The sequence below is a fragment of the Mauremys mutica genome, chromosome 1 (assembly GCF_020497125.1).
Source record: "Mauremys mutica isolate MM-2020 ecotype Southern chromosome 1, ASM2049712v1, whole genome shotgun sequence".
In the NCBI taxonomy this organism is placed as follows: domain Eukaryota; kingdom Metazoa; phylum Chordata; order Testudines; family Geoemydidae; genus Mauremys; species Mauremys mutica.
Window position 1 is genome coordinate 238334614 of NC_059072.1, and position 27059 is coordinate 238361672.

At 38.9% G+C, this 27059-nt stretch overlaps 1 protein-coding gene across 1 annotated transcript in view; it reads left to right on the forward strand.

Annotated features, from left to right (window-relative positions):
- Window positions 1–27059, forward strand: part of PRKX (protein kinase X-linked) — a 106010-nt gene that overhangs the window by 65064 nt on the left and 13887 nt on the right. The window contains exons 3-7 of the mRNA XM_045002389.1: window positions 481–744; window positions 12260–12379; window positions 18934–19029; window positions 23233–23290; window positions 25360–25437. Of these exons, the coding sequence (XP_044858324.1) occupies window positions 481–744; window positions 12260–12379; window positions 18934–19029; window positions 23233–23290; window positions 25360–25437 (616 nt within the window). The remainder of the gene's footprint in view (window positions 1–480; window positions 745–12259; window positions 12380–18933; window positions 19030–23232; window positions 23291–25359; window positions 25438–27059) is intronic.

Consider the following 27059-nt stretch of genomic DNA (forward strand, 5'->3'; position numbering starts at 1 on the left):
GAGTACAATATATGAACACAAGAATTGTCTTAATAGATAAAGAACAGTGGCTCATTGTGTCTGTAACAGTGGCCTGAATCAGATGCTTCAGAGGAATGTGCAAGAAACCCTATGACAGACAATTATGGGGGAAACCTACCTACAAAGGGAAGCTTTATTTCTAAGCTTGGCCAGTTAGTTGTTGGCTTGTACCCTGAAGAGTGAAAGTTTATATCTTGTCTAAGGCAGGGGTGGGTCTCTCTCCCCTACCTGATTTAACTCTGGGAAATCTTATCCATATATCCATCATAGGTACCTAAAAATCCTACTGAGCTCTTGGTCTTGGAGATATCTTGTGCAGTGAAATCCACAAGTTAACTACACATTATTTTAGAATACTTCTTTCCTTGAGACAATGGAACACCACCAGTTTACAGAATATCTTATTTGTTTTACAACTGATTTATTGGCTCAATATTTAATAAAGACTTTTTGTTACAGATTTTGGACCTACCACGATGAACGCTTTTTATACATGTTAATGGAATATGTACCTGGAGGAGAACTTTTTAGTTATCTTCGCAACATGGGGCGTTTCAACAACAGCACAGGACTGTTTTACTCTGCGGAGATTATTTGTGCAATAGAATATTTGCACTCCAAAGAAATCGTTTACAGAGACTTAAAACCTGAAAATATATTGTTAGATAAAGAAGGGCATATCAAGCTTACAGATTTTGGATTTGCTAAAAAGCTGGTGGATAGGTAAGACTTTTTAAAATCACACTTAAAAAGTAAAACATAATTAAGTTTGGGTGAGAAGTAACATTTATTTTCAGTGCTCAATTTTTCATTCACTCTTAGTGTTGTTGACATCTGAGAGAACCACATTACACCCTTACTACCAGGAGGAAAGGAATACTGAAACTACTGTACATTAGATAGTATTCAGCAACATTTATAGCAAATAGTGCCACCGTGGCTAAGGAATCGCTTTCTAAAAAACATTGTGGATGTTCTTGTGCACTGGATATTTCAGTGCATGCACTGCAAAACACCAAGTGACTCATGTGAAATGAGCAAACATTAATCTGTGAACATCAGTGTTAAAATGTGATATTAACCTTTCAGACGTGGAAGTAAAAGTTGTTTAACTTTTGAATGCATTATAATTGACTTTATTTTCTTGTTACCCTTACGTTTTGAGGGACTTTTTGAAAGTGGAGCCGTAAGAGGGCATTTCAATTTGGATTAAAGAAAATTTGGTAATTCATTAGCATATTATATTATTGAAATAAAATTACAAAAAAAACTAGACTGAAGGCATAAGGACAGTTTTGTTGAAAAACCTTATGGCCTATACTATCTCCCCTGTAGATATGCTGCTGTGTATATTTTATGTGAAACACATCTATTGCCTTTTTCTGGTAGAAAGGGGCATTAGTTTGCTGATCATGTAAGGGTGAAGTCTGAATAGTGTATCTTGTATCTCTTGGCCTATCCATAAACATTGGAAAAATGCTAATGGGAACAGTGTAAAAGAATATATTTAGGTGGAAAGGGGAGGGTTGCTATTAGCCATGTGAGGATGAATTTAAGAAGGAACAATTTAACCTGAATATTAGAGAACAATCCCTGACAATGAGGCAGGGGCGGCTCTAGAAAGTAGGCTGCCCCAAGCAGCGCGGTGCGCTGCGCCGCCCTTTCCCGGTCCCGGGGCGGGTCCCCTCTCCCCGCGGCTCCGGTTGAGCTCCCGCAGGCATGCCTGCGGCAGGTCCACTGGAGCCCGGGACAAGCGGACCTGCCACAGGCATGACTGCGGCGGGTGCTGTGGTCCCGCGGCTCTGGTGGACCTGCCGCAGGCATGCCTGCGGGAGCTCAACCGGAGCCGCGGGAAGAGGGGACCCGCCGCAGTCATGCCTGCGGCAGGTCCGCTCGTCCCGGGCTCCGGTGGACCTCCCGCAGGCATACCTGCGGCAGGTCCACCGGAGCCAAATGCCGCCCCTCCGGGAAAGGGCCGCCCCACGCGCCTGCTTGGCGCGCTGGGGTCTAGAGCCGCCCCTGCAATGAGGACTCTGTTGGCCTGCAGGATAAGGGAAACCTCATTTGATTGGGATGCTAAAAACTAGACTGGATCATATTCTAATGCTAACAATACTAATGCTAACAATATTTAATTGACAGACACAAACTTGATGAGAGATCATGCTGATTTCTTTGATCACTTTTGTTCTACTTTAGCATATGTGGGGATTTTACAAATGGGACCCAAATAGAAGTGGCTCAGCTGCAGCTACCCTAACATACACCTTAAAGTGACAAAAACAGAATATGGCAGGCTGAATCATAACAGGAAGGTCGCTTGGGAAACAAACTTTTCCTTGCATCTTTCCAATCCTGTGCTGGCTAAAGATGATGCTGGTTGGACATAACAAGTCACCAGCAAATTGAGGTTATTTATAAAAGATTCTTCCAACTTTTGTGAATACCTGAAACACATTGAGGCTAAAGATCAGTTGAAAAATGTGATGATCAAATATGTATTTGATTCTGTCCTAATTCAGTTAATGCTGGGTATATATGGAATCTAGTAGCTCTTGTTTTTAAAATATGAATGAATCTCATGTGTTGAGGTTGTCCTGTAATGGTAAAGGTTCTTGAACATTGGAGGTCAGGTTTGTGATAAAGTGAGGTTAATTTTAATTTCTGAGCACCACATTTCACTGGATTGTCTGGATTTGTTTTACATTACTATAGAAATGATTGCTCCTTCCCTACCTGAATAAATTAACTTAAACATTGTTTTGAATGCAAGATCTTTCTTGTCTTTAATGGCAGTCTTTATAGACAATTATGGAGACTGCCTGATTTACCCAAGTGATTATAACCCAGTGGCAGTTCTTACTTCAGAAATTCATAAAACTCCAATTCACTGAATTCTGCTGACTAACAAGAAACAGACCTTTATTGCATGTAGTAAATTAGGGGGTCTTATTATGAATTGTATTGTATTTGCACTAATTCCCATGATTTTGTTTTTAAATGTAGATACTGCCACTTAGTGGCTGATCTAAATTTGGTGTTTGGTGTGGTTAAGTATAGTGGGTATAACTCAGCATCAACAGTGTGACTGAACAATATACTTTGATTTGAGCAATTTAAAATCTAGAACAAAGAGGAAGTGGGTTAATTTGAATATATTCTGTAATATTATACTGTAATACCGCTCCTGTATTTTGTATACTGTTTACATTTTCTCTCCTATTTCAGAAAAGTAGTTAATAAGATTATAGTCTGGCACTTTGCATTAGGTTTGACTTGAGTATGGTAGAGTGGTGTGTAATTTATAGCTACTCCAACTGTAAAGAGATAAGGAGAGTAATGCAAAGTACACTGTTCAGCAATGTGGGTGGTATTTACAGGCCATAGATGGTAGTTTAGCAAACTCATGGTGCTATGTTTAACCACTAGAAAGAGAGTAAAACTAATTCTCCCTTTGTATTATTCTGAATTTAAAATTCCTAATTTTTTTTTTTTTTTTTTTAACTATATATCAGGGGTGAGCAAACTACAGCCCTCAGGCTGGATCGAGGCTGTCAGGGCTATGGATCTGGCTCACGGGATTGCCAGCCCCGCGTCGCTCCCGAAAGCGGCCGGCACTGCGGCTGCCCTCGCCTGCAGGCACTGCCCTGCACAGCTCCCATTGGCCAGGAACAGGGAACTGCAGACAATGGGAGCTTCGGGGGAAGTATCCGCAGGCAAGGGCAGCATGTGGAGCCCTCTGCTCCCTCCTCCCCCTGCCCTGCCCGGGCAGGCAGGGAGCCTACCTTAGCCACACTGTGCGCCACTGCCACCCTGGAGCTGCTCAAGCACCTCGAATCCCTCCTCCCCCCCCCCAACCCCCTGCCCTGAGCCCCGTGTCACCCCTGCTGCATCCCAACCCCCCTGCCCTGAGCCCCCTCCTGCACACTGTACTCCTCCTGCACCCCAAGCCCCTGCCTTCAGCCCCCTGTCGCACCCTGCACCCCTCCTGAACCTCAACCCCCTGCCCTGAGCCCCTTCTTGCACACTGCACCCTTCCCACAGCCTGCACTCCCTCCTGCACTCCAACCCCCACAGCCTGCACTCCCTCCTGCACTCCAACCCCCTGCCCTGAGCCCCTTCTTGCACACTGCACCCTTCCCACAGCCTGCACTCCCTCCTGCACTCCAACCCCCTGCCCTGAGCACCTGGCTGCACCCTGCATCCCAACCCTCTGCCCTGAGCCCCCTCCTGCACACTGCACCCCAAACCTCTGTGCCGGCCCTATATTCATGGTCCTCTTTGCAATTTCCCCACCCAGATGTCGCCCTCGAACCAAAACGTTTGCTCGCTCCTGCTATGTATTGTGCATCTATAAAAACAGTGATTGTAACACAATTGATTGCAGAGAAGTAGTGACTTTATAGCTATAATGTGTGTGTATATATATATATAATGTATATGTATTATTGTGCATCTGTAAAAAGAGAGAGCTCTTCTAATACAATTATTGCAGAGAAGTAGTGGCTATATATCTATAATTATGTTTAAAATTTATAGAGCACTTACCCCAAAGTAGGAGCTGTGCAAAAATATAAGTACAACAAATCAGAACTCTGGAAACTAACACAGCTGCTACAAAGAAACTGCCCCGGCCAGGTTATATATTAAAGCAGAAGTACCCCAAGATTATCTCTGTTGTTTCTCTCCTCCCTCAAAAAGGAATTAAATAGAATTATACCATTCCTAGGGCTTGTAATCTGGCTTTTAGATTATTCTGTTACTTAAACTGACATCTTCCTAAGGATTAGAATACCCTATAAAACATGACAAGCTTGTTTATAAGTGGTTCATGCTTCATAATTTTTGCATGTAAAGAATTATTCCCTTTCAAAAATGGCAAAAATGTCAATTTATTGACATTTCCTCTTAAATGCCTGAAGTAAATTGTTGTCAAAGTATTCTAAAGAAGGAGTAATTAAAAATAATGGTTCAGGAGGGTATCAGTTTCACATGAAATGTGACTGATTTCTCACTCTTCTGTTCCCTTTAGTTTATGGGTTATTTTATTTTATTTTATTTTTTTCGTCATTCCTACCTTTGGCCGAATGAATTGGCTGTCACAGGCCAGATAGTGACAAGCCCACGTGCAGCATACAGAAGATGAGTGAGCCCACACAGTGTTTCCCCTGCCTTGGTCTAAACAGTTGTAGTTGCTGTATTCAAATGAGTACAAGGGGTGCTGCTTTGGTAAACTCAAAAGGTGGAGACTGTCATCCCAGGCAAACAGCAAGAAGACATGGGCCAGGTTAAACCCTCCCAAATCCTCTCACTGATTGCCTGGTCACAATGTGTAATGGAGCAAGTTGCTCCATTCTCCGTGATTGCGCAATCTGCACAGTCCTTCCTGTATGCAAAGCTTCTCGGGTCTACCTGAGCTTTCCATGGAGCGAGTCAGCTCCATGCTACACTTTTGCCCTAAGACAGCAATTTTTCAGTCTGAGAATGATACGGTGGTGATTTCTGGCAGGTAAGATTTTCTTTGGTTTTCTCTTCTCTCCTGCCTCTTTTCTCCAACCCTCCTTAGAAAACAAGGAGTTATCTCTTCTCTGCTTCTCTTGTGTTGACTTGTCCCCTTTTCTTCCTTCTCTATCACTCAACTGTTTTCTTCCAGTTTTCCACTTTATGTTGATGGCTTCCGCCAAAGTAGTGTGTCCTCGCTTCACTTCCTGATTATCTATCTTTTCACTCTTGTTCTCTCAGCCAGGACTAAACATACTGAGGATTTGGCTAGTTCTCTGTTGACTTTCAATAAAGACATTTGGATACTATGGTGATGAGAGCCAGCATAAAACCCTACAATCTTAATTATCTAATATTTTGACTTGTTTAGTTAGGGATTTTGATTAATTGCAGTTAACTCACGCGATTAACTCAAAAAACATTAATCACAGTTTTATTCACACTGTTAAACAATAGAATACCAATCGAAATGTATTAAATATTTTGGATGTTTTTCTACATTTTCAAATATATTTATTTCAATTACAACACAGAATACAAAGTGTACACTGCTCACTTTATATTTTATTATATTTGCACTGTAAAAAACGAGATAATATTTTTCAATTCACCTCATACAAGTACTCTAGTACAATCTCTTTATCGTGAAAGTGCAACTTAAATGTAGATTTTTTTTTTTGGTTAAATAACTGCATTCAAAAATAAAACAATGTAAAACTGTAGAGCCTACAAGTCCATTCAGTCCTACTTCTTATACAGCCAGTTGCTAAGACAAACAAGTTTATTAACATTTACGGGAGATAGTACTGCCCACTTGTTTACGATGTCACCAGAAAATGAGAACATGCATTCACATGGGACTTTTGTAGCCGGCATTGCAAGGTATTTATGTGTCAGATATGCTAAACATTTGTATGCCCCTTCATTCCAGAGGACATTTTTCCATGCTGATGATGCTCGTTAAAAAAATAATGCATTAATTAAATTTTTGACTGAACTCCTTGGGGGAGAATTGTATGTCTTGGCTCTATTTTACCCACATTCTGCCATATATTTCATGTTGTAGTAGTCTCGGATGATGTCTCAGCACGTTGTTCATTTTAAGAACACTTCTGCTGCAGATTTGACAAAATGCAAAGAAGGTACCAATGAGGAATTCTAAAGACAGCAACGGCACTCAGTCCAAGGTTTAGAATCTGAAGTGCCTTCCAGAATCTGAGAGGGATGAGGTGTGGAGCATGCTTTCAGAAGTCTTAAGAGTAACATGCTGATGCAGAAACTACAGAATCCGAACCACCAAAAAAGAAAAACAACCTTCAGCTGGTGGCATCTGACTCAGAGGATGAAAATGAACATGCCTCAATCCGCACTGCTTTGGATTGTTATCGAGCAGAACTCATCAGAAGCATGGACATATGTCCTCTGAAATGGTGGTTGAAGCATGAAGGGACATACGAATGTTTAGTGCATCTGGCATGTAAATATCTTGCATCGCCGGCTACAACAGTGCCATGCAAAAACCAGGTCTCACGGTTTTAGGTGACGTGAACAAGAAGCAGGCAGCATTATCTCCTGTAAATGTAAACAAACTTTATTTGTCTGAGCGATTTCGCCAGAAAAAAAATATGACTGAATGGACTTGAAGGCTCTAAAGTTTTATATTTTATTTTTGAATGCAGTTACTTTTTGTACATAATTCTACATTTGTTAGTTCAACTTTTATGATAGACGTTGCAGTACAGTATTTGTGTTTTAGTGAATTGAAAAATACTATTTTGTTTTTTACAGTGCAAATATTTAATCAAAAATAAATATAAGGTGAGCACTGTACACTTTGTATTCTGTGTTGTAATTGAAATCAATAGATTTGATATATTTGGAGTGTGGGAGGGGGCTCAGGGCTGGGGACGAGGGTTGTGGTGTGTGGGGGAGTGTTAAGGGCTCTAGCTGGGGGTGCGGGCTCTGAGGTGGGGCTGGGGATTAGGGAGTTGGGATGCAGGAGGGGGCTCAGGGCTGGGCCAGAGGGTTGCGGTGCAAGGGCCAGGGGAGGAGGTGCTTTGGCTGTGGGTGCAGGCTCTGGGGTGGGGCCGGGATAAGGGGTTTGGGGCGCAGGCTGCCCTGGAGCTGTGGCAGCCCTGGAGCTGTGGCAGGGAGAGAGGATTCCCCCCAGCCCTCTCTCACTGCAGTAGCCCGGGGCTGGGGGACAGGAGAGGCACCTCTCCCCTCTGCATGCCTGCACAGCCCCTAATAGCCTGCTGCATGGCCACGCAGCTGAGGGGGAACTTAGGCTGCAATCCTACACAGAGAATTTCTGTACCCTTCAGTTTCCTGCTTTATTTTAATTCCTACCTTGTGAACCCAAGATATGAAAAATCTTGTAATGTTTTAAAATAATTTGTCTACTCTATTAAAGATTAATTTCCTCTTTCATCTTCAGTTTTATTTTCAGAGAAAACAGAAGCATGCAGCCAATAAATATTCTGTAAGACTGGTCACTTTTCCCAGAACTTTTGTATGGGGGAGGGACTTGCTATTTATGAAATTGGTGAACTTTATTATTGATCTCAGCAGAGCAACTTGATTTTTTTTTTTTTTTTTGGAGAACGTTATAAAATTATTTAGGTTCCTGAAACGTGGAATGGATGTATTTTATAAAACTAGAAAAATAAAAAGGTAAAAGCACAAGTATATACAGAAGAATACTGTGTGAGGAAAAATAGATACGCTAATGATTCCAGCATGATGAAGAGTTAACACACTCTCCTTCAAATGTGTGGGCAATCAGTTAATATAAGTAGTTTGCGATAAAATTAGCAGTAAAAACAGGTGGCCTGTTGGGTAGTAGTAAAACCTGATGGTCATGTTTGACCAGGTACTCTCTAATTAATTTTCCCTACACCTGTAATTTTCTTTTTGCAAGTTGAGTAATTTTATCCATTACAAAACTATTAAGTAGTTAAGGAAACAGCTCATTTTAATCTTATTGTTAGCAGTAAAATATGTAATCTCTTGTGCACTGGAAGCAATGCTCTAATATTTCATAAAGACATTTCTATCTGAAAAATCTGGCCACAAATAAGTTGTGAAGGTCAGAATCCAAGAAGATTCCAGCTCTCTTATGTGCTTCATGCATTGTTTTCTGTTGTAAAGTCCATAGTCAAATGCTGGAATCTGGCTCAGTTTGTAGCACTTGACTAATTAATGTGAATGAAAAATCAAACCCTAAAATGGTATGGTTCTATTTTTTTGTTTTGAATTTTTCATTTTTTAAGACTGATTGCATACCTTGTAATGCATTATAGTTATCTTTCAGGCTACTGCTAGATGGCACTAGTGTGTAAAGCAGTGCTGTGTCTGGATATTTGGGTGTTAGATTGTATCTTCTAAAAATCAGACATTTTCTAAATTTTAAAAATAATACCCCAAGCTGCTTATGGTAAAAACTGATGGAGTGTCTTCAGGCGAATGAACAGTTTCAAGAAATGCTGGGCAAGTAGAGGAGAGTGTTTGAAAATATATTCTGACAGTTCTGTTGGAGCAAAACATCTTTAACTGTTGCCACATTTAAAACATTAACAAACTTAAACTCCTACAGTAGGAGCCCTCTTTTAAAGGATTGCCTCAACAGCCTTTTCCTTTCTAATAAACACTCAATTTAAAATCTCAGGCCTGACTCTTAAAAAACTATTCCTCCTTCCCCCCCCCCCCCCCGAGAGAGAGATAATTTGTGTGTGTGGAGGGTTGTTTTTTATTTCAAATGCAGTTATAGTGGTGGGATACAAAGCTTTGAAATGACTTTTCTCATTCATTCTAGGAGTACTTTTGTCAAATTTTGACAAGGAGTAAGACTCTATATACCTCTTCTGTGATGGAGATGCCCCCTTTTCCCATTTCAACTCAAGAATATTCTTTTGACTACTTAATTTCAGGGAAGTGCAGGTCTTCAAAAATGAAAACAGGATTTTTATTTTCACACTTAAAAAGAATCTCAAGCTAGTGAAGCCAAAGAAACTCTGAAAGAGATGCAGCACAGATGTTTCACAGAGAACAGTTCAGAGTTCTAGTTCATTACAACAATTAGTTATCTATTGTATATAGCATAGGCAGCTGAATTACCACTTAATAACATTCCTTAATAACAGTGCTTAACCTTGGATAGTAAAGATAAATTTTGAATGGCTAGAAATGTATCCTGACAAAACAATAAATGAGCCCAGAGTCAAAGCAGATAGTTAAATGTGTGTGTATATGTAATATAGTGTAATTCAAGTGTTTGCTTGAATTACATTGCAGAGTGTTCAAATTTTAGCGGACCTGTGTATCTGTGGAGAGAGTATACAACAATAAATATTTCTAAGCAAACTGAGCTTTAAAAATTAATCAAACACAAGTTTGATGGATCCCTATTTATTTTTAGACTGGAACAAAGTTCAAAGCCATATAGTTTAGTGCCGGGGGTCTCCCATCTTTTTACACACAAGATCACTTCTGGAGCTTAAGATCAACTCAGGATCTACCCTGCCCTTTCCCCGAGGCCCCACCCTCGTTATAGTAATAATTGGAGATATACCAATCTCCTAGAACTGGAAGGGACCTTGAAAGGCCATCGAGTCCAGCCCTCTGTCTTCACTAGCAGGACCAATTTTTGCCCCAGATCCCTAAGTGGCCTCCTCAAGGATTGAACTCACAACCCTGGGTTTAGCAGGCCAATGCTCAAACCACTGAGCTATCCCTCCCACCCTGCTCACTCCATTCCCCCCTCCCTTTGTCGCTCGCACTTCCCAACCCTCACTCACTTTCACTAGGCTGGGGCAGGGTGTTGGGGGGCAGGAGTGAGGGCGCAAGCTCTGGGAGCGAGTTTAGGTGCAGTGTGACCATATGACGCCTGCACCCAATCTCCTAGAATCCACTGGACATTTCATGACTTTTACTTTTTATTAGTGTCATTTGTGGTTTATAGATCCAAAATCCTTCTGGGATTGTTGCAAATCAGTGTAGCATTCTCAGCTGTGGGGTGTGCATGGCTGAGCCTGGGGCAGAGGGTTGGGGTGCAGAAGGGGTGAGGGGTACAAGCCCTGGGAAGAAGTTTGGGTGAAGGAGGGGTCTCCAGGCTGGTGCAGAGTGTTGGGATGCAGGAGAGGGTGAGAGCTGCAGGCTCTGGGAGGGAGTTTGGGTGCAGGAGCAGGCTCTGGGCTGGGGCAGTGGGGTTGTGGTGTGGGATGGGTATGGGTATAGTCCTTCAGATGTGTTTAAAGGAGAGGGCTGGGATCCTGCTGAAAGTTGTCATTTCCAGACATGTGGGGAGCCTTAAATAGCCACAGGGATAGGGCTGTAGGGCACCTGATGACTAGCAGAGATCTGAGTACAAAGTTAAACACTGAATCAGCAGATTCAAGGTGGGTTTTGTCAGTGGCGGGAGCTTACTGGAGGTTGTAGCAGCATTACACAAATGCCTCCTTGCATGATGCTGAAGTTACTACTATTGCTGTTCTTAGTATTACTAATACTATTCTTGACTGATCAAAAGTGCCCGCATTGTACAAGTGACTCAGACCCAGGACTACAATGCACTATAAGGAACCTAATTTTAAATTGTCTAAAAAGTTATTCACTGCATATTTAAGCTAGTTTGGAGGATTTCAGCTTTTGAGAAGACAACAAAATTTGCATTTCCATATGAACTGCAAGCTTTGTGGGTTAAACTGGCAGGGTGGATGCAGTATCCAGGATTAGATGAAAGCTGTGTACTTACTGATTTTTTTTTGCCTATTTCTCTGCCTTTTTTCTTACAAAATATAATGTTTATACTCAATGTTAAATTCTAATTATAAATATTGGAAATTTCCTAGCATGAAAATAAGATGCAAACATAGGAATATAAATGGATAAGTAGAATGAACAACATGATTCTAAAAATCTTCAGCTGGGGGTTTGGGTGCAGGCAAGGTTGCAAGGTGCATGCTCCGGCTGGGAAGTGTTTACCACAAGCTGCTCCTGGTCAGCGGCGCAGAGGACTCAGGCAGGCTGCTTGCCTGCCGTGGCCCCATGTCACTCCCAGAAGTGGCTGGCTGCTGGCATGTCTTGCGTGCGGCCCCGGGTGTGTGTGTGTGTGTGTGTAGTGGGTATCTGTGAGCTACCTGTGCCTGCAAGTGCTGCCCCCACTGCTTATGTTGCCCGGGAACCAGCCAATGGGGGCTACATGAGTGGGCTGCAGAGATATGTGAGCAGCCAGCCACTTCTGGGAGCAGTGTGGGGCCACGGCAGGCAGGCAGGCAGCCTGCCTGAGCCCGCTGCGCCACCAGACTTTTAGCCCCGGAGATCGCAATTGACTGGCCAAGGCTCCAGGATCGACCAGTCGATTGCAATCGATGTGTTAGTGACCACTGGTCTAGTTAATAGAGCACTGTACTGGGAATCAGGAAACATGATTTCTATTCCTATCTTTATCACTAACCTCCTATGTGACCCTGAGCAAGTTATTTCACTTCCCTATACCTCTGTTGTAGGAGTTCAGAGTAGATAATTACAATGGCCTTTCCTGACCTTGTATGAAATGATTAAAAACAGCAATATTCTTGACTTGCCACTTGTAATATACATTTAGAGCTTTGTGAACTTCACTGTTCCAAACATTAGTGTGCCTATAGTATTAATTTTAATTCTAGTTTCAATCCAGCCATTAAAAACAGTAAATTAAAGTTTAGATGTTATGTTTTTGTTGTTTTGTTTCTCTTAGAACATGGACGCTGTGTGGCACACCAGAATACCTTGCTCCAGAAGTGATACAGAGTAAAGGTCATGGAAGAGCTGTGGACTGGTGGGCTCTAGGAATTTTGATATTTGAGATGCTGTCAGGGTAAGTGTTTCTCTGGTGATACTAAGTACATAACGTTCACTCTATTTCAGTATTCCGAATAACAAGTTTGAAATATCTTGGGTATATGTTTAGTCTACTACTAATTAGATTATCTTGTCTTACTGTGAAGAAAAGAATTAAGAGCCTATGAGAGAGACTGCAAAGATGTACTCTATTAGGAATGCAAAAGAATTTAGTCATACAACTCCCAGTAACCTGACTGGAGATTCTGAGGCAAAATCCCAGTTTACAGTTATGAAAATATTCTGCTCAAAATTCTGCAATTCTATATTCTCCCATCATGGAGTTCAGTTTGAGCCTCCATAAAGTATTTATTTAATAATCAATTATACCTTTCTCAACGGTTGAGCGTCCTGCAAACTAGCACTGTAACTTGTCTTTTTGGCAATTCTTTGAAGAGAAGTGAGCAAGCTTCATAAAGGGTAACTCACCTGATTTACAGTTCAAGAATTAAGAAAATATATGTACATATTTAAACACATTTCTCTTTTTCTTTTTAAAAAAAATAAACAGAGGTATGATCAAACTTCATTATTTTCTACCCTCTCACTCTAACTTATATTTCAGTTGGAAGCTTAAGGTTTTTTTAGAGTTTAGATTTTGTGCATGGACTGTTCTTGTGCAGAGAAAGGCTACTAGTTTGCTCTAAAGAGCCTGGTTTAACTTTAAGACTGAGACTTTAACAACTATATCAAAACCCTCTCCTATCTTATGGAAGTTGGAACATGGCAATTGGAAAACAGATTCTGCATTATTTCATTTTGTGCACTCTATTATGGTGCTTTACTTCTTTGGATGAAAAGTTTATTACTAGTACAGTAAATTCCAAAAAGATGCAGGAGAAGAAGGAGAGGGGTAAAAAAGTAAAAGCTATCTAGGGATTCTTTCTTGAGTTCACATGCTTATAAACTTTATTTCCAACAATATTTTGGGATTCACTAGATGGCGGTGTTCTCAGAAGACAAACTTAAAATCTTTGCCACTAAAGAAATATTTCTTGACATTACAAATACATTCATTTAAGTATTTCAGTTAAATATTAAGGAGGAAAATTGAAACTCTCTTATGTTGGGTTTTTAATCAATGCAATTTTTAAAATGAAAAATAAAAAAGGAAAATTAATATAGTACTTCCTGTTTCAGCTATTTGATTATACTGAAAATAAAAGCCCAATTGAGTATTTACTTGTATATTATATATAAAGACTTCAAAAATGTTTTTAAAAATTATACCTTTCTTTGCATGTGCACTGCATGTCTGCTGAAAGTATACTGGAAAAAAAAATGAGGACTGATGGAATTTTATTACTAATGCTGCCATACAGCAGTATAAAAGGGTATCTCTTTGGGCCGCACATGTGTCTTGTGCCTCTTTGTGCTCCTGTACAAGGGTATGAAGAGTAGAATGGCTGTAACCCTCCCTCACTTCCCATTTACTGCCTGTGGCAGCAAGACAGAACCCACCGAGTATCTGACCTACCACTCTCTTCCGAGACTTTAAACAGGTTCTTTTTTAAACGTTTTAGGAGACAAAATCTTATCTCATACTTCCATTCCAAAGATGTCCTCCTCCCCCTCCCCCCCCAAGAAAAAATAAAGAAAATCCAAACTAAGACATTGGTCTAGGACCCTCCTGTACACAACCTAGTATAGGAGGGCAAGGCACACCACACGAAACTGCCGTGCCTTCATGGTGGAATCTAAAACTTCAGGATTCAAACCCTGCCTATCCTGTAATGGGTTAATCCCCTTCAAGAACAGATGTAGGTGATACCTCTTCTGCCTAATGTCAAATATTGGTTATTTAACAAGTTAGATGTGTCGATCTGTAGTCATGTCATCAGTTATGCTGCAAAATGAAAATTCTCTTTTAATGAAGGGATATTGGCATGAATTATGGGTTGTTTTTATAAGGTAGCTTTACATGATACTGGAGCTTACCTAAATATACAGGGCAGTAGGTTATCTACTGTTCTTTTTTTCCTACAATTGTCAGCACTTGGATTTATCCTTTTAAAAAAAAAAAAATTATGGGGAGGAGGGGCAGATGCTTTTATAGTACCTTTTTAGTGGCAAAATCCATATTTAATCCTATGAGATTGATCCATGGGATGGCACTGAAATCAGTCAACAAAGGGAGTGGTTTACAATTGTCTTTCTATCGAAATTTTCAGTGCCACAACACGCCTATGATTAAGGCTTATATTTTATCATGGATATTTTTAGTAAAAGTCCATGGACAGGTCATAGGCAATAAAGAAAAATTCAAAGAAACTGTCCCTGACTTACTGAAAATATCAATGATGAAAAGGTGATTTAAAGTGGACTTGGAATTTTCATCTGAAATCAGTGTGGTTTGTAATCATTTTAATATCTTCTGGGACTTAACCCCAGATTTGTGAAGCAGTTGTGCAGAAAGTTCTGACTCTTGTACATAGTGGAACACAGAAGCCATGGGAAGTCATAATGAAGCAGGGTCAAGCAGTCCCCAGGAAATTTTACCTATCCCTTATGTGGCTTTGAAGTTTAAGACTGAAACATTGAATTTGACATGGTATTTTATAGAGAGGCAGTGAGGAGAGCAATGCAGGGGATGTACTTTTGTCAGCCTTCGTTCCTAAACAGACAGTGCTACTGTATTCTAAGTCAACTGTTGCTGTTTTTTAAGATTGGCAGCTTCATTAATAGCTAGAGAATTATTATAGTGGTCAAGCCTGGAGATCACAAATATGTGAATCACCATAACAAAGTCTGAACAGGACAGAAGGGACACGGCCAGCTTGCCAGCTGTAGATGGAAAAGGGTGCCTACCATGTCTATGGCTGTTGGGGTATCCAGAAGCAATGAGAACTCCAGGTGAACAGTGATCTGCAGTGGGTTCAAATTCTGGCCAGGCCTACGCTGTGAAGAGACATGGTCAACTTTAATAATAATACTAAAAAAAAAAAAATCTGGATTTTTTTTAATCTATTATTGTGACAGGTCATACTGAGATTACAGAAGCTGAAAAAGAATAGAGGTTTTTTTTTCATTTTATACATTTTATAACTCATCGATTTCACTGATTTTTCTTATGTTTGTATGAGTCTTTAACACAGCAATGGGGAGAGAAACTTTTAAAAAATGAAGGGGGAGATGTTTGTAAAATCACAAATTTGATGGACACTCGGGCAAGTGAGGTATCTGCATCTTTTTTTAATGACTAATTTCAAGTTGGTGTGGTATCCCATTTAACTTTGCTGTCTGCTCCTTTTAAACTTATTAGGGACGTTCATCAGATAACTATAATGTTGACTTTTTTGTTTTGCAGTTTTTTTTTTAAAGGCTAACAAGCTTTACAAGGAAAACATGCTAACCTTCTTAAAAGTTGCTGAATGTCCTATCATATGTTGCTTAGTCTTTCTTTTGTTTTCTTTTAATAGTTCCACTTGGGTGCTATCAGATTTTCCTCTCATGCAGAATATGGTTGCATGTAATAGTCCCCATGTCAATAGCCCTGAGATGTCAATATTCTCAAGAATAGATGAAGAAACTCCGCCTCTGGGAATGTATTTGATATGTAGGAGTTGAATAAAAGGGGTTGAATTTATATATAGTCACAAACAAAATCCCTGCTCCACTGCTAGTCATAGGTATTAATCACATCACTAGTGGAAAGTCTGATTAGAGTAGTATCCTATAAAATGAACACAATACAATGGAGTGCTTTCTAACCATAACTGAGCATTTAGCATTTTATAAATAGGACCAGTCTTCTAAGATGCTGCCATCTTGGTTTTTCTCTGAGATTAATATTAAAGGTCAAAGCTTTGGTAAGCAATTAAGTCTTTGGAAGAGAAAACAAGTATATACTCCAACAATAGGATACTGCTTATAAAATGTGTCTGCAATTGTCAACAGTAGGGAATTATTGAAGCACAAACTTGCATTCCAATATCATTGTAGTTTAACTGAATGGAATCCAGATGTCAGCATTGCTTTCTGCTCCAGAAGCTCTCTAAGCAACTGATGGAGCACACATCTGTCCTAAGTAGCAGTTACAATTAGACTTGAATGGCATACTTTTGCAGAAAGAAATTGCATTTTTAGTTTGTGTCAGTGTAATAACTTGTATTGATTGTTACTCATTAATTCTCCATCATATTTCTCAATGTCTCACCTGGTCTTTTCCCTGGGAGAGAATCTAGTCATTAAAAAAAAAAAAGTTTTTGAGAGAAATAAGATGGAAGTAACTTCCATCAAAAAAACATCTTGCATAAAATTCATTCAACTTTCCTTTTACATTATTAATAAAGCAGGATTAACAATTTCCTGATAGAGATTTCTCAGGCACCTAACATTCCTTTTTGTAATTCATGCACCAAATCGAGAATAGGATTATGAATCTTAATCATAAATACAAAATTGAAACTTTTTTAGAATTTAGTATCATTTGGATGAATAAAAATATTACACAGAAGCAACACAATTCTATAGGCTGTCCTAAATAAGAAACAGGACATCCATTCAGTCTCTCTGCCATATAAGTGGAGAATAAATTGAGCCCTTCCAAAATTTGATACCCTCTCTTGCTACCTTGTTTGTTCTTGTAGTTGTCTGAGATAAGAATTTAGGCCCCGATTTTTAAAGCTATTTAGGCACATTTTTAAAAGACAGTTTGGCACTTTGAAGCCTAAGTCCCACTGACATCTGGATTCTGAAGTACTTAAATCACTTTTGAAAATGAGACTTAGGTTCCTAAATCAATTACTATAGCCATGCCTAAATACCTTTAAAAATCTGGGCCTTAGACTTCAGAAAAACTTGTGATTGTATGTTCTGAACTTTCCTGGACGAATAGCTCCGCTATTTCATGGTGAGATCATCCAAACGAGGTTCATTGTTACTTTTGCCTTTATGGAAAAAATAAATAAATAAAAATCTACCCTCTTGTCTGTTCCTACCAAAAATATTTTAGTTATCATTCTTTTCTTTGGTGAAGGTATGGCCATTTTTTTTTCTTAGACACTCAAACAGCATCTAGGGAAACTCTGAATTTGGTTGTTACCTGTGACTGTGGTTTGGTAACTACAGTGTAAGAGGAATGTTAATCCAATTACTGTACTTGTTACATGAAAGCAGCAAAGAGTCCTGTGGCACCTTATAGACTAACAGGAGTTTTGGAGCATGAGCTTTCGTGGGTGAATACCCACTTCGTCGGATGCATGTAGTGGAAATTTCCAGTGGCAGGTATATGTTACATGAAGATTCTGGTATATTGAAACAATTGTCCAGTTAGTATCTACCTGACATACAGTAATTATGGAACAAGAGACAAAATTTAAAAAAAAAAAAACCTGCAGAAAGAAAAGTCATGTAGGAGGAAAATATTTATTGTTCTGGCACTAAGGTCTTGTCTAGACTACCAAGTGTTTGCAAAGAATTAGGACCTAATGTACACATTTAAAAAAAGGAGCTAAGCGTGTTAAAGCAGTAGGGAGGAAACTAGCTTTTAAAGGTGTTAGAACCTAATGTAGATAGGATTTAACATGGTTTTATTCAGCAGTTCTTTAAAACATTTTAGCTAATACGTTAAAAACACCAGCCTTCTTCCTAGTCTACAAATGGCATTACACTACTAAAGACTCAATGTAAAGTAAAAAATAGTGGTGGTGTTCTGTCCTCCTACAGCCTTGACACCAGTGAAGATGAGGAGCTGCAACCTTTTTCAATTTTAGAAGCATAAGCATTGCTAACAGTGATGTCACATTCCATGTATGGAGGCCAAGGGCGGTGGCTGTAAGAGCAGTAGTTACACAGTAGCTTCTTTTGGTAAAAAAAGATTCCCCTGGGTAACTTTTAGGAAGGTGGATGTCCAGAATTCCAGGAAATGTATGGAGTCCAGAATTCAATTTATTAAACCTACTGAACTGGTATATTTCCACAGTGATACGTGTATCCTTTCTGGTGAGCAAACAGGTCAGCCTGTAGAAAGAGAAGCCCAAGAGGGGATACAAATTCTTAGTTGTTGCAAGAGGTGCAGCAAAAAAAAAAAAAGATAGAGGCAACTGGCTCCTTATTTTTATATTGTCTTTTAAAGGTAAGGAACTACAGCTTCTTAATTAATTCTGGAATTGGCAGCCAAGGTGAAGGGAAAGTCAGTAGTGTCCAGACTAGAAGGAAAGAACTGGTTTTGGTGAGTGCCTCTCAAATTTCACCAACAGGGAAGAAGCCAAAGCATAGACTTTCTAAGGGAAATCTTCCGTCACTATGTGTGACTGACATTTCTGTTGTAATATTAAAAATAGTTCTCAGTATTTCAATTTTAATAGATTCTCAATGTGTTCTGTACATTCTATGTTTTGCAGAATAGCTACCTTAACTGGGTTACAGAGGTGTGGTTAACCCTGACTTCAGTACGCAATGCCTCGGTGCATACAGAATAACTATGTGCCTAACAATCTGGTCAGCAGATAAATTACTTCAACATAATGCCATTATACATTTTTGCAGATAACTAAAGAAAGCTGTGTTTTGGTTGTTTAATTCAAATAGGTTTCCTCCATTTTTTGATGACAACCCATTTGGTATATATCAGAAGATTCTTGCTGGCAAAATAGATTTCCCCAGACATTTGGATTTGTATGTGAAGTAAGTATATGGCTTTCATCGAGGACATGTTTTATTTTTAATTACCTCTTTAGCATAGTTTGAAAGGATCTGCATAGGAGGATACCTTCTTGCAGTATTTTAAAATGCTTTGTTGCAAAATATTTTGGACAAAATTTAGTCCTGAAATCAAAGTGAAAACATATTTAATATGATTTAAATGTTTCTCTCTACCATCTCCTGTGAACGCCTCTTCAGGCACAAGGCTTCTCACAAGACCATTATTAAAGCTGTATCAGCAGATTTCATGAGCATGCTTCAGCTTATTATACGTGCTTATGCTGACTGATCCTAGTATCCCATACTTGTACATATTCTGAACAGTGGCTGCCCTCAAAATGCTGCTGCTGCTACCAGTTTCCCGCAGTTTCCTCTTCTTGTCCATTGTGTTTTAATACAATCCGTCTCAACAAAGAGTACACATCTCCGTATGTGCTGTCTGTAGTAATTTCTGGGTACATGGCCAGAAGGCGAACAGTACAAAGTTGGTTTCTTTGTCATTGATAACTAGGCCATTGTGATGAAAAGCAATTAAACCTAGGGTACTGACAGCATCTGTTTGTATTTCTCAGTCACACTGACTCGTAATCACTGACTTGTATTATCTGGTAAATTCTGATGCCATGAAAGACATTCTAGTCACCATGCTCCCCAAGTGTATCCAAGTTCCACTGTAAATCGAGAAAGATGGCCATCAGTGAGCAGTTAAGCTACTTTAGGTATCATACCCTTTGAATACTCTCTCTTCCGTTCTCCTCCTACTTCTCTAGGTATTTTTGTAGTTTCTTTCTTGATGGATAATCTTCCTCCTTCCTCCCCACCTTTGGAGGAGAGGGGGTCGCACATGGCTCTGTTCTTCACCCCTCAGTTCTTTCTTTTTACATCTTTTTGGATGAGCTCATCTAGTGCTTCTTTATACTGTTGACTCACCAATCTATCATTTCACTCCTAACCTGTTTCCCACTATCCAATTCTGTATTTCATCCTACCTCTTTGACATCTCTTCCTTGACTTCTCACCATCAATTTAAACAGAACTCCCTATTTTTTTACTATGAACTCAACCCTTATTCTTTCATTTTTGACGCATCCCTTCCTTTTTTCCCCCTTCACATCCAGGATGTGCCCAAATAATTCTTTCTCCACAACATTTCCATAATGTCTAGTCATTAAAGACTCTTGGCAAGGCTTTGATACTGCAGCCTCTTTTTATCTTTCCCTCTTGATGCCTATACCATTCCCTATAATCTTAGAGAAAACAGCCGCTTTTGTAGACTGTTGATCTGACTTTGCCACACCACTTTCTCCTCTTCCACTGTTTCAAGTTCAAGTTTCTTGTTACTGCCAGTAAGGCCCCACATAACTCTCTGCCTTTTCTACTTCTAACCTAGTCTTTTTTCACATCGCTCTTCACTCTGCCTCTGATGTCATCATTGTTGCCAGTTTATCTGACTCTCCTGCAACAGTCTGTGCTTTATTCCTTCCCATCCCCTACATGTGAAATGCCTTTCCTGAACTTTCATGCCCTGACCATTAGCCTTTTCTAGTTCAAATCTATATTCAAGGTCCACTTCTGATACAAATTACAAGAATTTAGCCATCTAATAATCCCTTGGTTTGAAGGTATTTGTCTGTAGCTGTCCACTGCCGACCCTGTTCCCTGTTGAAAAATAGAACTACTAATAGATGTGTCAGGCACCTCCCTGACCACTCTGTTTTGAAAAGTGTGTGGTTTTGGTTTTTTGGGTAAACTCTTCAGGGCGAAGATGTCATCTTGTATTTTGGAAATGCATAACAATGGGGGTGCCATTGCAGTCTAAATACCGGTAATTATTGAGCAGGTCTGATCTAGGATGTCGGCACCTACTTGAATTCAGCACTATATGTAATAATCTGTTAGAACATTTGACTTTTTAATCCTATGTATAAAGTAGGACATTAAGGAAGCACTACACTGTCTCTTGATGCAGATGTTAATTTGGATACATTCACAGCTTCAGTGACAATTCAAGATCATTGAGTCAGTTCCTGTCTCAGCTATGTATTTTCTGCATTTCCAAGGCCTGTTTGAGGAGCAGTCAAAAGAAGATCTCTACAACTTACTCTGCTAAGAGTCATCAATTAAATAACACAATTCTGATTTAAATGACACAGTAAACGACTACACACACTTGTTACTAACCCAGTGGGATCCAGCAATAGATCTGGCCCTTCATTTCTAATTTGACTTACTTTTCACTCTTCTATTTGAAAGGGTGTCTGTTTGTTTAGAACAATAATGATTAGATTTCTCTCCCTCCCTCACCCATCCTTAAGTGTCCTCTGGGATGCCCTGGGAGGAGAAGAAATGCCTTCAGAAATGACTACAAATGACTGAATCACAGGACTGAATCTAAATCCAGCCACTTACTGGCTGAAATGTTTATGGGAGATTAGGAAATCTTCCAATTTCACTTTTGTATTCCCATATAGCTGGCAGCTGAGTTTTTTTTGTTTTTTTTTTCCACTGAGTTTCAGAAATATTTGCTCTGTCACATATGACAGTTTTCAAGCTGTTTAGAAAATTTATTATTCAGTTCACTATTCTCAATATGCCAAACTAAGATTCCTAGGTTTCTCAAAGGGGAAAAAAAAACGTATATTTATTTGCTGGGTTAGATAAATATAGATCTGACTCCCCCCCCCCCCTTCACAATCTTTCTCTGAGGCACTCCTGTTTTGAAGTCCCTTCATACAAGGAAGATTGCAGTAGCACCTCTTTCTTCTTTAGGCTGCAGAACAGTGAAGATGGCTAAGCTGTGTGTTTTGTCTTAGACATTGATTATTGTGGAACATACAAAACTCTTATTTTGCTTTCATTGAAGAGGTTAAGTTGTAGATAATTAAGAATAGAGCCACTGAGAGCACATGTAATTCACTCTAGAAATTTGTTGCTGAATTTCTCTGTAATACCTGTGTGTATCCAGGGTAATTTCACTGCCTTAGGACTCCAGTGAAATCTATTTTAGGTTGACTTACAGCCACCGCAGTAATGATTACCCTCCCCCCTGTTGGTAGTCCTCACCAGGAGCACTTCAACTGACTGAGGTGCTGAGCCCTCCACGCTGGGAGCACAGCTGCCCTCCACCCCACCCCAAGCTTTTGGCACCCTGCTCCTAGCTGGGAGTAAGGGGCAGCCTTCTGGGCTCCTCACTTCCCGAAGAGAGGAACCTCCGGGCAGCACCCTGGCTGGGAGCATGTACCTAGGGGCAGCCGGGCTTTAGATGCTTTCTTGTCAATTTGACAGCTCCAGCACAGAGCCATGAAATTAAGACAGCCAACAGAAGATGTAAGACGGCATCTCCCTAACTACACCAACATAAGCCATACGCCTCTCATGGAGGTGAACAGTTATGTTGGTGTAGTAGGGCACTTATATTGGCAGGACAAGGTTGTAGTGTGTACACTGACATAGGTCAACGTAAGATAATTTGTTTAGACTAGGCCTTAATGGAGTTATTCTGGATTTACAGTGGAATAACAAAACAAAATGTGATCCTTGATTTTGTTAACATAGTACTTACAAATGTATTTACATAATACTTTTCATTTTCTAAGTGTTGTCTCAGCTTTTAAAAAGTTGAATTTAGCTTTATGCAAAGCTCATAAAACAATGTCTTAAAGTATACATTTCATTTTCTGCAGAGGACTTCTGAATGCAAGCTAGTCCCCACTATATTTTAAACAGAGAACTTGCTGTTCCACATTTTCTCTATTTTTAACTGAGGTAAAATTCAATGTATTATTGGCTGAAACCTAATGATTGAAAATTATCTCTTTTTTAAAATTTGCTTTAAGGTCTAGTCTAAAACCATGCTCTGAAGGAAGTTCAGTTTTGACTTGAGATTTGGAATGCCTAACAAAATGCAAAGGAAGGTTAGACGTTTCAGGCAAGGAACTTGCATCCCAAATCTTTTCTTAAGAAACTACACTCTATAGAGAGATTCACCACTGTTCCTCTGAGACAGGTTACCTGTTTTCATACCAGTCTTGAACCCTTTGAATGGAAAACATTCTGAAATACGGAAAACATGAATTGTTAAAATGCACAAAATGTTTATGCTGGTAAAATAAAAGTGCTTCCAGTGCTCTGTAGTATGCATATCCTAATGAAATAAAACAATGACAAATGTATCCTCCGTTACAGGGACCTTATTAAAAAGCTTCTAGTCGTTGACAGGACAAGGCGATTGGGAAATATGAAGGTTAGTGTTAAATATGTTTAAAAACGTCCACGTGAATTTTGAGGTCCACTTGTGCTTCTGTTGCGTTACTTAGGACTGAACATCTGAATTAGCATATGAAAAATATTAAGTTACATTTTTGTGTAACCCACCAGTGGGTTAGCAGGCCACAGTTTAGGGGTTGCTAGTCGGTGAAGTACATACCCATCATTAAAATCATTTGCATAGCTATCTCTGTACTGTATATCTGAAAAAAATATTTTCAAAGTTCTTAATGTTGGTTTCTTAATTTATTTTCTTTTCAGGGTGGTTTTGATTTAAATCAGTAGTCAGGAAGACTCAATTTAATCATGGTTTTCGCCATAAAAGTGCATTCTTGTTGGTTGTTATACCTTAATGCATATTCTTCACAAGTCAGAGATAGATGTAGGTTTCATTTTTAGAAGGTACACACTATATATTTTTAAACAGTGATTTATTTTGAAAACTTATCAGATTAGTTTTACAGCTATATCAGAACATGAATGACTGATTGGTTATTTCATTTACCAAAGGTCATTGAAGCAGATAGTTCACCTCCCAATGACTTCATAAATATCTCCAATTGAACAGGTTAATCATTAATATTTGGAGGATTTTCTTGCCATGCTGTTTTAGGATAACATCACCAGACAGACATTTAGTTTGTTTTATTTAACTAAAACTACAACATTAAGTATTCTGGGCTTTCTTTTCTTCAACAGCAGACATATAATAATTTAACAAAACAAGCATATGTCCCTTGCTTCTCACGTTTATCTCCAGACTTCTCCTTGTCCAGATCTATTCTGCCCCCAACAATCTTCTATTCATTGAACTTTTTGAAACTTTGCACTTTTAGAGAGAGGTAAGGAACTGACTCTGTGTATACAAATTTGCAGAGGGACAATAGAGTTGAGTTCTGTTATTTTTTACCTCTATATATTATGTATTTAAAAACATATTTGCTGTTAACAAGCATGTTACCTCTGGAGACAAAAATCCAGAGTTTGAGAACTGCAAAACTAAGCATCTCTGATGGTATCTTCTAGACTGAGCACTGACTCCCATTGGGTAGATAGAAAGATTAATCTGAATAATCTATACAGAAGCCTGTGAGACCCCTTAAGATTGGGTCCCTAATCCATGAACTATTGGCATTCATTTACAAAACTTTTCTTAAACATTACATGAATATATTGTCTCATATGATAGAATTAGAATTTATAATCCCTATTCCATGATGAGATACATTATAGCTCAAAGGTATCTTAATTAAAACTATCTTTAGATAGTTTTTTTTTTCCTCCCCTCAAAAAGCATTTTATCAAAAAAAAAATCCAATTTAAATAAAAAAAAAAATCCAGTTGATTTTTATCCACCCTGATTTTTTTAGCAGCATTACTTTACTTTTCTCTGTTCACCTTTTACAAGTGGTAAAGTGCCAGGAGAGAGAGGATATTGGAGAGGATATACCCACTCAACCCAAAACTGGTTATGGGGATGCTCCACACTCTCCCATGTCCTTGTACCACATGTATGAGATCTTGGGTGCCACTGGATCTGTCAATGCAGATCCCCTCATCCTTTCTCTGGATTACCTTAATACCCTATGCAGAGCCAGGCCAGGACCCTTTCTGTGAGTACAGGCACCACTCCATCTATTCCTCACCACTGTCCTTTGCAGCCCAAGGTGGGGGCTTATGTGGTCCACAGGGCTTTGCACTGGCCCTTCATGCCACTGAGAAATCTTGTCCAAGGTGTATAACTAGGGTTAAAAGGTTTTCAGAAATAAAATAGCTGCTTATATTATAAATGAGTGTGAATTTGTGTAGTATCTAATTTTTTATGCTCACTGGTTATTTAATGCCCTTGTGAAAGCTTTGAAATGTTTTTTCATATTTCCCTTCATATTATAGGGTTATGGATGACTTCTGGGCTTCCGTGATTTTTTTTTTAATATAAAGTTTGAACTTGAGGTGGACGGGAGAACAGCTATAATGAAATACATAGGTTAAGATTTTATGGCATACACATTATCTTATAATCTTTTTGTTTTGTTTTATTTAAAGAATGGAGCAGATGATGTGAAAAGGCATCGGTGGTTCAGGTCTATAGACTGGGATGCTGTACCTCAAAGAAAACTAAAGGTATTTTGTACAAAAATCTTATGTAGACTATGGTAATCAAAATTTCTTCTGATACTATATAGGGGTATAATGTTGCATGTGTATTCAGTTAAGATCTGTTACAGAATAATTTGAAATGTATAGTCATATGATGCATATTGATTCTTTTAAAAAGATATGCTTTTCACTAGTTCATATTTAACATCTTCCAAATTGGTGTGGGTTTACATTACAAAATCCCTAAAATAATCAGAAAATTATATCCTGTATTACATACATATGTCTCATTTAACAAGAACTAGTTAATAGCTGTTTTTCAAAAATAATCAGAAATATTTTATTCTGGGTATGAGTCTTGCTGCTAAATTTCAGTGCAGAGAAATCTTTAAATAAAATTTAAAGCATCTAGGGGGAAAATGAATTTATTATTAAAATTCTAATAGATACAGCAGCACTAAATTCAGCCAGTATAGAGGAGCAAACTTATGTAAAATATACCAATATTTGAAGATGCTAATTTAAGTTCTTTTGCAGGTAAAACTTTTTCCTTCTTTTAAAAAAGAAAAAAGTTCCAGGTAGTACAATTCCACTTAATTATTAGTAATGTGATTTATTCCACCACATAATGTCAGTCAAGTGCTACTCAGATACATTTCTGCTTGCTTGCTTATATATGTATGTGAAGCGGTAAACTTCTGGACAGAATTTCTGGATGGAATCATTGAAACTTCTTGAGAGCAAAGAGATTGATTTTTTGCTCTGTTTCATGTAGATGTTGTTATTTAAAGAGAAACCATATGTGGCTGTTCTATGTTAGAACCTTTAAAGCTTAACTTCAGATGTTTTATCCATATACATTGTCATCTCATATTTTTCAAATTCTCTGCTTTAGAACTTTTGGGCAAGCAAAACTGTGAATTTGGGGACATAATTCAGAAAGAGAATGTTTTTAAAAGTATATAGTACTTAGAATTGAACATGTCTGCATGAGAACTGTACTGCTGAGATACTTTTAACAGGAGGACACATTTACTTACCTATTATACTAAGCCAGATAAGATACATGAGCGCACTGAATGTTAGCGAGGAAAGCCTCAAGTCCAAACAGCCTTGATATTCTTCGAATAGCCCACCGTTCGGGCTATTCAGATACTGAATCCCAAGTTTGTGGTGTTCTAAATAAGGCATGATTAGTTCCTGTGAACTTTGACACTACACTTTATTGTCACTAGAAAAGATGCAACCATATCACAAACCCTCCTACTGTAGACACAGCTTATGTTTGCAAAAAAGTACTTTTGTCTGTATAGCTTGTACCAGTTCTCTGAGTAAAGTAATCCTTAACTGAAAAAAATCACTTTTATGCCAATATAACTCTGTCTACCCCAGGACTTTTGCCAGTATGAAAATGCCACCAAAAATCACACTCCCTAACTGATGTTAATATACTGGCAAAAGTTTCTAACGTAGAGCTGCCGTCAGTGTTTTTGATGGGTTAACATATGCACAGCTGTTCTTCTGGAGACAAAGGAAAGTCTAAAAAAATTTTAAGACTTTACACTTGAATATTTTTGATTTAAGAATCTGAATACAGAGAATTATTTTCTCATGGTATATAAGCTTTGTTGGTATGAGTTGTTCTT